Genomic DNA, 11,751 nt, shown 5'->3' with positions numbered 1-11,751 from the left:
CTTATTGAAGACTCAAGACAGCCATAACATTGTGATTTTCTACAAGTGTATGTACACTTTTGACCACAACTGTATGTCTATACAGTGAAAATGAAAAGACGTGGCCTTAGCTTTGTAGCTCTGTATCAACACTGTCAAACTGTTCAGGGACTTGAAATACTGAAAAATGACTCAAGACATGACTTGAACTTGCCCCCAAAAGTCCTAAAAACAGCTCTAGTAAAAACATTTTTACAGCATTTCTTTCATTTTTACGAAGCAAACATAGATCCTACATATTTATCCATAAAAATGACACATTCATCTGTAACTACATTTGCCATGTGTAAAAAAGTAAAACTACAGAATTAAACTTGAACTATTGGTTTCTGGATACTTGTATGTAGGTCCTGCCACTCTCCAGTGGACTGTGTTTTGTACATGCATTTTTAGGGGAGACTCCCCCCAGTGGCCAACCTGAGTCTTTCACTGATGCCGGCCAGGTTGGTGAGAGCCATGAGTGCCTCGAAGTTCTGCAGCAGGGTGCATTCAAGACTCAGAAGACTGACAAGGGGGCGCACCATCTCATAGATCTGACAACAGAAAGCAGGATAAGGTTAATTAGGATACGTTCTTTAGGATGCTTTTTTTTTTTTACTTTGAGAGGCTTTTTACATCATGCAATTCTCACCCTTTCTCCTGGGAAGGCAATCTCTGGGTTAGATGTGATGGTTATTTTTGCCAGGGCTTGTGCTGCTTTGATTTTACCTCCGTCTGTGTTGTCGGATGCCAGTGGGATCAAAGCCTATGGAGAAAACAACATAAATCATGTAAACCTCCCTAAAGCAAGGTGTTTAGATCAGTGTGCAGGCTAAACTAAGTAGATTTATCGGGGTGCTCTACCTTTCCTCCACCCTGTGCCACCACTGTGCCTCTGTCTTCCTGTCGTTCCACCAAAGCCAAGAAGACCCTGCCGTGAGAAAGGGCATTAACAGAAAATCTACAGAGAGAACAGTGAGTGAAAAAGATTTCCTGCCATTTTCCTACCTGGCAATACAGTCCCGACAAGCGTCAGTGAGGGCAGGACTCTCCTGTTTGACCATACACACCAACGCAGACACCACACCCGCCTCCAGCAGCTTCATCAGTCTTTTCTCTACATAGGAAGGTGCATCCTGACACATGGAAAGACAGACAGATTCATGTAAATAAAGCTCTCCAAAAAAAAAAATTTGCATAGTCAAATTATTTCCAAGAACACCCAAAGAAAGAGGAGAGCAGTAGAGCTGCTGTGCAAGATTAAGGTAATGTTGTCTGATGTTTGTGTGCCGTAAATGTAGCTCTACATGAAAACAGAAACATTTAAAACTGTACCTTGGGGTGCTCCTCAGGCACATGCTGCTTTGCATACTTGGCCAACTCCACCATCTGAGGGTCTGGCTTCTCCACCTCATAGCTGTTGGTGCAGTTCACTAATGTGGAGCCCACAGCAAAGAGCACAGTCTTATCTTCAGACTGCAGGAACACAAAGAAAAACTGGGCTGTCAAGGTGATCCAAGTCAACACTATAGAAATGTTTGGGTGTATTCTTACAGAGGGGGTTTCAAAACCTACACAAAAATAAATGAGAAAAAGATCCCCAAGATGCTCTTCTGAGAGGAATCTGACTTCATAATTGCCCAGTATTTCCCATGTGTCATTAAAACCTCCAATTACAATCAACAGTCAAACCTTTGCTAGCTCAAACATGGCCACGAGAGCATTCTTGTCTTCAACTAAGTCCTCCTTCACATCGGCATCAAAAGTGAGGTAGGCGAGGCCTTCCACAGACCACCGGCGGGAGGTCGGGGGCAGAGACTCATTACACAGCCACCTGAAAAACAAAAAAAGAAATAGCTTTCTTCATATTTTAAATCCAAGGAACCACTCGTTATCTGTTGTTTTTAAAAGCAGATAATGCATCAACGTGGATGAGCCTTAACACATTTCTCAGGTTTAAGATTCAACACCGGCAATCATACTTCCTGCACTGCTTGGCGAGCTTTAGCGTGGACCCCTCTGCAAACTGCTTCATGCTGAAGTCCGTCCCTCCTGCTGATCCAAGCTTGCACAAGCCCTGTGTAATAACCATCAAAGCACCATGGATCAGTCATTTAGAGAGGTTATTTTCTTCTGTCTGAAATAAATGTACTGTTCTTGCTGCGACACTTACCACCAGGGCTCTCACACGTATCCTGTCATTCTCGCTCTTCTTGTAGAGGTCCTTCAGGAGCGCCACGCCGTTGGCTGTGATGAAGGAGGCTCTCTTTGCCTTGCCTGCCGCATGGATAAGAGTCTCCACCGCTACCTGCTGGTGAGTTACATCTTCGGAAGCACACAGAGAGATCACTGCATCCATCATTCCTGACATCTCCAGAGTTCTGTTACCCACGTCGCTCGGCCCTTGGAGGAGCACCGACACTGTCTGGATGGCTCGCAGCTTGCCGGTTATGCCATGTCGGCTAAAATGTTGCCTGCCCAGAAAAACATCAGATTAAAAAAAAAGGAAAACACCACTTTTGTGCTCATGGCTTGTAATAAGGATTTTGTTTTCATGTTTATAAGTCATTTACTGCTACTGAACTGCAGATAAGAGGGGCCATCCCCACTTCACTACACATTACATACTTATCTTTCCAATATGCATCCAATATGCATTACTTTTTGCACTTCACATCCCACTCCATGTATTTTTGTATATTTGCATTTTGTATATTATGTATTGTCTATTTGTACAGTATGTGTCTATGTATTTCGAGTTAACACCTACTGAAGTCAAATTCCTTTTGTATGTAAGTGTACTTGGCCAATAAATCTGATTCTGATTTCACTACTAAGCATTAGTAGGCATTGGACATTAGTAACAAGTTTTGATGGTCAACTCACTGTACATATTCTTCACATATCTTGTTAAAAGTCTCCCTCTCGGTGTCACACTTCAGGTCATCGTAGAGTTTGCTAAGCAAGACAGAGCAGCTCATGTGGGAGTTGTCTGTCAGAGGTGGGCCTTCGGAGAGCTCAGGCACTGTCCCGGCCACCTCCAGGATTTTCTTCAGTCCTGCAGGAGAACAAGGAGTTCATTAATTTGGCTAGAGTGATGCCAAATAAAACTTGTGACAGAATATCTTAAATGGGCTCGGGATATCCAAGGCCATGGGGAAATTTCATTTGACATTTGAAAACAAAGTGAACACTTCCTTCCCATGGTTGTGAAACTGTATTGGAAATACTGAAACAGGATGGTTTGACAGAAGATTTCTGTCTGTTTTGTATCCATCATAGCATAAACATGTGACCCATTCTACATGATGTGCAGGTTTGTTTCATACCCTGGTCTATCACCCATAATGTGAGTGAGTTATCGGGGTTTTTCAAGGACTTGCGGGGAACTTGTTTGACCAGGAGGTTGATGGCGCTGTCTCTGCCCGGCCCTGACACCTTAGATGCTGGCATCATTTCCAAGAGGTGGCGTAACATTGAGCGTAGCTCCTTGGAGGGTTCTGTGGTAAATTCACAGTGTCAGTTACCATGAAAAAACAGGAGAGAAAGCTGATACACACTGTTACGGCGGCTTGAGAAAGTTTACACACCCATGCTAAAGTTGATTAAAAAGAGGAATAAAAAAAACATCTTTTGGAAATTAATCTTAATGCCTTAATTCAAACCAATTTTCTTTGTGAATGAATAACGTATTGTAAATAAATAAATGTTATTCCTTAAAATACAGGGGGCATAAGTATACAAAACCCTATGTTGAATTCCCATAGAGGCAGGCCAATTTATATTTTTAAAAGGCCAGTTATTTCATGGATTCAGGATACTAAGCATCCTGACAAAGTTCCTTTGGCCTTTGGAATTAAACTTACTCCATGTCATCACACACTCTTCACTATACATAGAGATTTGCATGGTGTTATTTCAGTTAGCTTGTTTGATTGGCATTGAGAGATGATTTTATGGAAAGTAGGCAGTACAGTAGTATTCATTCACAAAAGAAATTGCTGTCCTTGGAAGGTTGGATTTTCCTACTTTTTTTTAATTAAGGCAATAACATCAATTTCCAAAAGATGTTTTTTTTATTCCTCTTTTTAAATCAACCTTATCTAACTTTCTCAAGCCACTGTTTGTGCCGTGTTTGAAAAAAATAAAACAAAATAGATTTGTTAGGGGTTAACTTTCATGTGTTGCCAACTCCACATATAAACATGATCAGAGGCCAAACTCACCAGGAAGTATGGCTTCATCTTTCCCTCTGATCTCTTTTTTCATGCCCTCCGTCAGAGCCTCAAACATCACCTGCAGCAGGTGGCAGGCAGCCAGAGACACAGCGGAGGCTCCAGAGCCCATTACTGCACACAGCTGCTCCATTCCCAACTCATTCACTATAGCCATAGTCTGGCAACAAAACAGTGGATGTCAGCAGTTAAAAGCAGGAAAGCAATTCAAAAGTGTTACTAGCATGGGAAATATAGTCTCTGACTAACATGGATGTTGATATATTTTAACATCTACTGATAAAGTGTGCTACAGCAGACTTAATGACTGGAAACAGAAATGCATTAAAATTAAAAGGAACAAAATACAAATCAAAAGGGCCAATAGTTCCTGTTGTATCTATGTTTTCCAATAAAGAAAATAAGATTGTAGCCTGTTAGAAAAGAGATGGTGTAATGAACAACTTTAGAGGGAATTGTCCGACTTACTCTGGACTGATGCCCCGTGCATAACCCAACCAGGGTCCTTAGGGCGGAAAGGACAACATCCTCCTGCTTGGACTGAAGAAGTTTCTGAATCAGCTTCACTCCATCGTTGCGGAAGATCTGCTCAGCTCCTGCGTCTTCTCGAGATAATACCACAAGATTCTGAGCAGCCTGGAATTGAATAATGGATCACTGTATTTTGGTGCATTACAACTTTACAGACAGATCAAGATACAATGAATAAAAATCACATAAAAAACTACAGCAGTTTGCTATGTTCCTGCCTTATGAGTTGCCCTTACCTTTTGTCGATCCGAGTCTTTTGCAGATGCATCTAAGAGGAGGGAGAACATTTGCTGCACACGAGCATCTGTGGAGTTTAGCTGCACCGACTACATGGTTAGGAGAAGAAATCCCTAATTAGCCACAATTTCATCAGGGTACTGTTTAAAATACAAGACATAAAACATATTAATCCACTTTATTAAAAAATTTTTTTTTTTTAAATAAAACATCACCTTATGCTGAATCTGTGCTCCAAGCTGTCTGAGCAGATCCTGGAAGGCTTTGTTTTTGGGCTCCAGCTGGGCACACCTCTGAGCGTCCAGAAACGCCTGATCCAGCCGACAAAGTTTCTGGAAAGCCTGAGCTCTCCGGAACCTGGCCTTCACATCCCCTGGGTCAGTATCGAGAGCTGAAAATAGTGACCGACATGAAATTCAGTACAACAATAGAACATACTGTATATCTTAGATTAGATTAGATCATATTTTATTCATCCCATAGCGGGGAAATTCCTTTGTTACAGTAGCGTTCTCTACAATAACAGCAAAAAACAAACAAACAAACAAGTAAACACACAAGTAAAACAGGCAAACAGTAGACAATGAGCTGAAGGTACACTGAAGTAAATTGGCGTCAAATAAAGGTATCGTAAAGTAAAGTGGGGTTGCCATAGTACAAAAAAAAACAATATCGCAGTGTAAGTAAGTGACGTTAAAATTAAATTGAATATGTAATTAAAGTAATAATGCTTAATCCACTTTGAGTGACAGTTCCTGCAACAGTAGAGTAAATCACTTTAACCTGAAATGTGAACCATACACACTTTGTGAACTTAACAGCAGCTGTAAATAGTTTCTTCTACCAAAGATAAGACAGTTGGTGTGTTTTAAAAGTTATTCTCAATTAAAATCTTCACCCAAGGGTCTTTAGGGCATCATGAGTAACTCTGTCATTGAAAAAAAAGATCTTCCTAGTGGCTTAAAGACATCCCGCAAAACATTCACATCCATCACAAACAGGATGATAAAATAACAAATCCACATGAATAATATAAATAATAAAAGCAAGGATACTAAATAAAAAAAATCCACATGAATGTACTGAAGGCTGTATAAGCATGAGACGCTTGCAGTGACAGGGCAGGGGCTGACCCTGTGATTCAGTATGCATGGTAAGGTGCTCTATGAGAGTGTGTTTCATGGTGATAGTGCAAACAAGTCTAGAAAACAGCATTAAATATGGACAGTAAAAGAGAATAATGTAGACATAGTAATATAAAATTATATAACAGTGCAAGGATAAAGTAAAAAAAGACAGCAGTAAATATGGGCATTGTAAGGGAATAATGTAGACAGTAGGATAGACACATGTCACATATATACAGGTGAAGTGTCTCTTAATTTAAACTAAGATTAAAACGTGTCTCTGTACTGATCTACGATCCTACAGCATCCTCGGCTGTAATTTAGCTCACCTTTGGAGGCATCAGCCTCGGCCTTGCTGTACTGCTCCTGTTTCAGGTAGCAGGCAGAGCGGTTTCTGTACAGGACAGCACTGTCTGCTGTGCTGTTACTCAGCTTTAATGCTTTGGTGTAGCAGCAGATAGCGCCGTGCATGTCTCCTGCCTTAAAAAGGGTGTTCCCTTCCTCCTTCAGGGCTGTGGGGTCCTGGGTTAAAGAGAAAAAAACATGACAGAAATGCTTCGAGTAAATTCTAACTGGATGAAATTGAAGCTAAAAAGCCTACGTAGCTAACTGCGGTACCTTTTTTTCTTCACTCACACTCATCTTCAAGCTGTAATACACAATACAGAGTTACTTAATATGGAGAATATGTAGTTTTATTTGAACTCTAGCTAACTCTTGGTCCCTAACACTACTAACTCCTGAATAACATTTCACATCTTTGCTACGCTTCCGGGTGTTCGGAGCACGTTGATGACGTTTAGGTAATAGCCCCGCCCATCCCCTCACGCACTGTTACCATAAAAGGAACGGCGTCTGTCTCCATCCCTGCCTGATTTGGTTATGTTTCGTTCTGTGGCTTTCTTCAGTCAGAGGCGATTGATGATTTTTGTTTTAGTCCCCACAGACACAGAGGGGTTTAAAAAGCATCTAATGATTAAAGAAGAAAGCCAGCCATTCAAGGTTTTGATGTATTCAGCTGTAGGAAGTATTTTATTGTTGTTAGTGGTTTAAATGCATATATTTATAGATTGTTAAACCTCAGCCAGACTTTACAAGCATATTTTATAAATGTTGTTGGTAATATTTTCTAATAAGCCTTGCTTTGCAATGGGTTAAAATGTGTAACTAATTGCTTTAATAACAGTTTATAAACAATTTAGTAAAGTTTACAGCTCAACAGCTGACTAAGATAACATGTTTTGGCCAAATCCATTCATTCATAAATAACCTATTGAACATTTACCACCTGATGGATTTAAAACTGTTAATTCACTTCATAGCAGCAGACATGAAACTGAGAAATTTATGAGCAACTGGATAATCAAAATTTATATCTGAAGTGTTAAAGGTGCCCTGCCATACATATTTTATGACCTTGTGGTAATGTCTGAAGTTCTACAATGGACTCTGTAACATTTTTTGGAGACAAAAATGCCTTGGTTACCTTGTTTAAAGTTATTCTAGCATGGAAGATAAAGCATGCAGGAAGCTTGATTTTTACAAGTTCTTAATTTAGTCAATGAGCTACGCTACTTGACTCTGATTGGCTAACAGCTAGCAAATGAGAGCCTGGTTATCTGCATCCTGTAGTGCAACCAAGTGGTAAGCTTCTCTTCTCCAAGCGTAGCTCCTATGGCTCCATTTTAATGCTACGAAGCCATCACCTGCCGTTAGCCTCCCATTCACTGCCATTCATTTTGACGTCACTTTGACAGTGAATAACTTTATATCTGAAGCGTTTAAAGATTCTATTTGTCTGTTGTTTTATTCTAAAGAAACACGTTTTTGTAAAAACAGGTTAACAATTGAGTCATAACCAAGCAACTTGCTGTCACAAAGTTGACAAATCACCGTGTTGTCAGGAGAAGCTCGCAGACAGTTTCAACTTACATTAGCTGTCCCTCCATCAATCCATCCATCTTTATCCGCTTATCCAGTATCGGATCGCGCGGGCCGCAGCTCCAACAGGGGGCCCCAAACTTCCCTTTCCTGAGCCACATCAACCAGCTCCGACTGGGGGATCCAGAGGCGTTCCCAGGCCAGGTTGGAGAGATAATCCCTCCACCTAGTCCTGGGTCTTCCCCGAGGCCTCCTCCCAGCTGGATGTGCCTGGAACAACTCCATAGGGAAGCGCCCAGGAGGCATCCTTACAAGATGCTCAAACCACCTCAACTGGCTCCTTTCGACGCGAAGGAGCAGTGTCTCTACTCCGAGCTCCTCTCGGATAACTGAGCTTCTCACCCTATCTCTAAGGGAGACACCAGCCACCCTCCTGAGGAAACCCATTTTGGCCGCTTGTACCCTGGATCTCCTTCTTTTGGACATGACCCAGCCTTCATGACCATAGGTGAGGGTAGGAACGAAAAATGACCGGTAGCTCAAGAGCTTTGCCTTCTTGCTCAGCTCTTTTTTTGTCACAACGGTGCGATAAATGGAATGTAATACCGCACCACTGCCCCGATTCTCCAACCAATCTCACGCTCCATGGTCCCCTCACTCGCGAACAAGATCCACAAGGTATCTAAACTCCTTCCTGTGGGGTAAGGACTCATTCCCTACCTGAAGAAGGCACTCCATCAGTTTCCTGCTGAGAACCATGGCCTCAGATTTAGAGGTGCTGATCCTCATCCCAGCTGCTTCACACTCGGCTGTGAACCGATCCAGTGAGTGCTGAAAGTCACAGACCGATGACGCCATCAGCCCAACATCATCTAAAAAAAGCAGCGATGAGAGGTGACAAAGCGCAGCCCTGGCGGAGGCCAACCCTCACCTGGAACGAGTCCGACTTACTGCAGAGAACCCGGATACCGCTCTCGCTTTGGTCATACAGAGATTGGAAGGCCCTGAGAAGGAACACCCTCACCCCATACTCCCTCAGCACCTCCCACAGTGTCTCCACCACCCCAGTCTGCTACTCCTTAGGCACTGTCCCAGACTTCCACGCAATGTTAAAGAGGCGTGTCAGCCAAGACAGCCCCTCCACACCTAGAGCTTTCAGCATTTTCTGGACGGATCTCATCAATCCCTGGGGCTTTGCCATTGTGGAGTTGTTTGACTACCTCAGCAACTTCCTTCAGGGTAATTGATGACAATCCCCCATCCTCCTCAAGCTCTGCCTCTACAACAGAGGATGTGTCAGCCGGATTTAGGAGTTCCTCAAAGTGCTCCCCACCGCCCTAGTACCTCCTCAGTTGAGGCCAACAACGTCCCATCCTTACTGTAAACAGCTTGGATGATTCCCCGCTTCCCCCTCCTGAGGTGGCGAGCGGTTTTCCAGAAGCACCGAAAGTCCTTCTCCGTGCTTTGTCCTAACTTCTCCCATACATTACCTGTTTAGGTTTAATTACTAATGATAACTAGCATTTTAGTTAGCAATAATTAGCCAGTGCCTATGTTATCTCCTTACATACAGTATACTTACGCTCTCCGTCTTGCTGATTGGGAATGATTGAGATTTCTCTTGGCTCAGCTACCAGAAGTCTTACAACTTTCAGAGAGGTTGCTCACGTCACATCTACGTCTTCAAGCTCAGTTGGAGGCTGCACAGTAACACTCAGCCATCACCGGTGCAAGTGCCTCTAATAGACTTCACTGATCTTCGTCCAGAGCAACGGGATCTGTTGGTCCATTTCTTTAACTGTCTATGAGCGCATCTGGGCGAGTTCATGGATAGTAATGAGCTCAGGCAACATGACGTCAGACTGACCAGCTTTTGTAATTGGCCTGATTTCTCCGCTTGCTTCTTTTCAGTGGCTAGAGCTGACAGAGGAGGTAGCAGTTTATTTTCACATTCACAACATAACAAAAACACATATGGACCTGACATATTTCAAAATATGTAAGTGAAGATGGTTTTGTGTGGCAGGGCAAAAAAAGTATCAGACTCATACTTTAACTAGAATCTGAGTATAATGACATCCGGCTAAGTTATTAAAGTCTCCCGAACCTTCTTTATGTGTGTGGAATGATTTGTGCTGCTCCTGAGTTTGTGTACAGTGCATTCACAACAGTGTCTCAATTTAGGTCAAAACCACAAAGAAAATGTCCTGGTATGGTATTTTCTTCACATGAGGGACTCTCATTACCAAGACAGCCAGGCACCATTGTTGTGTTTCCTCTGTTGCTACGGAGACAAGGTGGTTCCCTTTAGGCTTTGTGCTCAGATAGACCTGTTAAGACTCTCATGTTACCACAGCTTTGTGACTTTAGACGAATAACCAGCGAGGGCAGTTGGTATGTGTTTCCTAAGGGCTCGGCTTGTTGTGAGACATTATCCACAGGATATCCACGAGGCGCAGCGACAGCACCAGGGACCCAAAGAGAAGAGTCCCCATCTGAAATCCAAATCCAAACAAGCTGTGTAAACATTTCTTTCTAATAACAACTTTGTTTTTTGAGCAACTTATGCTTTCAGAACATTTCTGGTCGAACTTTGGGGTATCAAACCCTTTTTTAAAGTCTGGAAATAACACTTAATACTGCTCAATCACACACAGAATTTCTTATAGTTTTGTAGACCCCATGACAAGTTATCAGTCTTATAACTAAAGCAAAATCAAACAAAACCATGTGTTACTCATGTCCCACACAATCTGCTTATTATTTATTTAAGTGTCAACTAAGCACCTGTTTCCATAAACATAAAAGAGTTGTTGCAGTTGTGACTGCATGCAAAGGATCATTATGGTTTCCACACTGGGCTTCTCAGGTGTTGTTTACCTGCACAGTGGTGTTGACTTCTCTGCACCAGTCAGGCTGGTCTTAGCGCTGGTGATATAGTGACAAAATAGTGTAATGGAAAAAGTTCCTCTTAAACATGATTTCATATATCCTTCTATAATGTTCATGTATTACATTCATATTCTTAATTTACTAATGTTTTTGTGTTAAATGACCTTATTCAATTTATCTGTGTATGTGTCCTCCCTGAAGGCAGAGTTGACAGCTGTCTGTTGACTCGTCGTCACCCATTGAAGGCTGTGCCAGAGCTGTGTTTATTGATAAAGGGTCCCTCTCCGATGACGTTATGAAACTGCATGCTGTACGACTCTACTACAACGTAAAAAGCCCACTCTACTCCCAATTTATAAAGATCTGTAGCATACCAAACACTAAAGAATGGAAAGGAAGTCCATCATGGTTCAAACAAATTAAGTTATTATCCTACTCATCTTTACCTGCTGGACATTTTCAGTATACCGTCCATGAAGGCACAAGTTGTCATCTGCTATCAATGACAACTATATATAACTGGATCAAAAAGTGTTGTAAATAGGTTGAACACGTAGCTTTACAAATGTTGTGTCAACTCCTGGTATATCTACTGTGGACTAAACTATTTTTATATGTAGCCCACTTTATTCTTATGCTGTCATCTAATTCACACTTTAACCCATCACACAATCACCCTGGGCGTTGTCTTTATAATCATATAATAATTCAGAAAATTTATAAACCTATGTTGCATTGCAGACCCTCATACTCTAAATAAAATGAAAAGTCGGTGCATTTATTGTGCAATCTGCTGTAGCTATTGGCCAATAGCCAACTGATAAGCAGCT

At 41.9% G+C, this 11,751-nt stretch overlaps 1 protein-coding gene across 1 annotated transcript in view; it reads right to left on the bottom strand.

Moving 5' to 3' along the window:
- The window catches only part of unc45a (unc-45 myosin chaperone A), a 9,140-nt gene extending 2,350 nt beyond the window's left edge, over window positions 1-6,790 (bottom strand). Inside the window, exons 1-16 of the mRNA XM_034879112.1 lie at window positions 6,767-6,790; window positions 6,478-6,670; window positions 5,237-5,412; window positions 5,021-5,110; window positions 4,722-4,889; window positions 4,245-4,413; window positions 3,348-3,518; window positions 2,905-3,076; window positions 2,192-2,492; window positions 2,001-2,095; window positions 1,711-1,852; window positions 1,354-1,494; window positions 1,027-1,154; window positions 883-949; window positions 671-784; window positions 457-572 (exon numbers count right to left, since the gene is read on the bottom strand). Coding sequence (XP_034735003.1) covers window positions 457-572; window positions 671-784; window positions 883-949; window positions 1,027-1,154; window positions 1,354-1,494; window positions 1,711-1,852; window positions 2,001-2,095; window positions 2,192-2,492; window positions 2,905-3,076; window positions 3,348-3,518; window positions 4,245-4,413; window positions 4,722-4,889; window positions 5,021-5,110; window positions 5,237-5,412; window positions 6,478-6,670; window positions 6,767-6,790 — 2,267 coding nt within the window. The remainder of the gene's footprint in view (window positions 1-456; window positions 573-670; window positions 785-882; window positions 950-1,026; window positions 1,155-1,353; window positions 1,495-1,710; window positions 1,853-2,000; window positions 2,096-2,191; window positions 2,493-2,904; window positions 3,077-3,347; window positions 3,519-4,244; window positions 4,414-4,721; window positions 4,890-5,020; window positions 5,111-5,236; window positions 5,413-6,477; window positions 6,671-6,766) is intronic.
- Between the last annotated feature and the right edge of the window lie 4,961 nt (window positions 6,791-11,751).

This window comes from Etheostoma cragini, chromosome 8 (assembly GCF_013103735.1).
Source record: "Etheostoma cragini isolate CJK2018 chromosome 8, CSU_Ecrag_1.0, whole genome shotgun sequence".
NCBI classification, from domain to species: domain Eukaryota; kingdom Metazoa; phylum Chordata; class Actinopteri; order Perciformes; family Percidae; genus Etheostoma; species Etheostoma cragini.
Note: the sequence above shows the minus strand (reverse complement) of the source record. Positions and strands in the feature narration are given on the sequence as shown.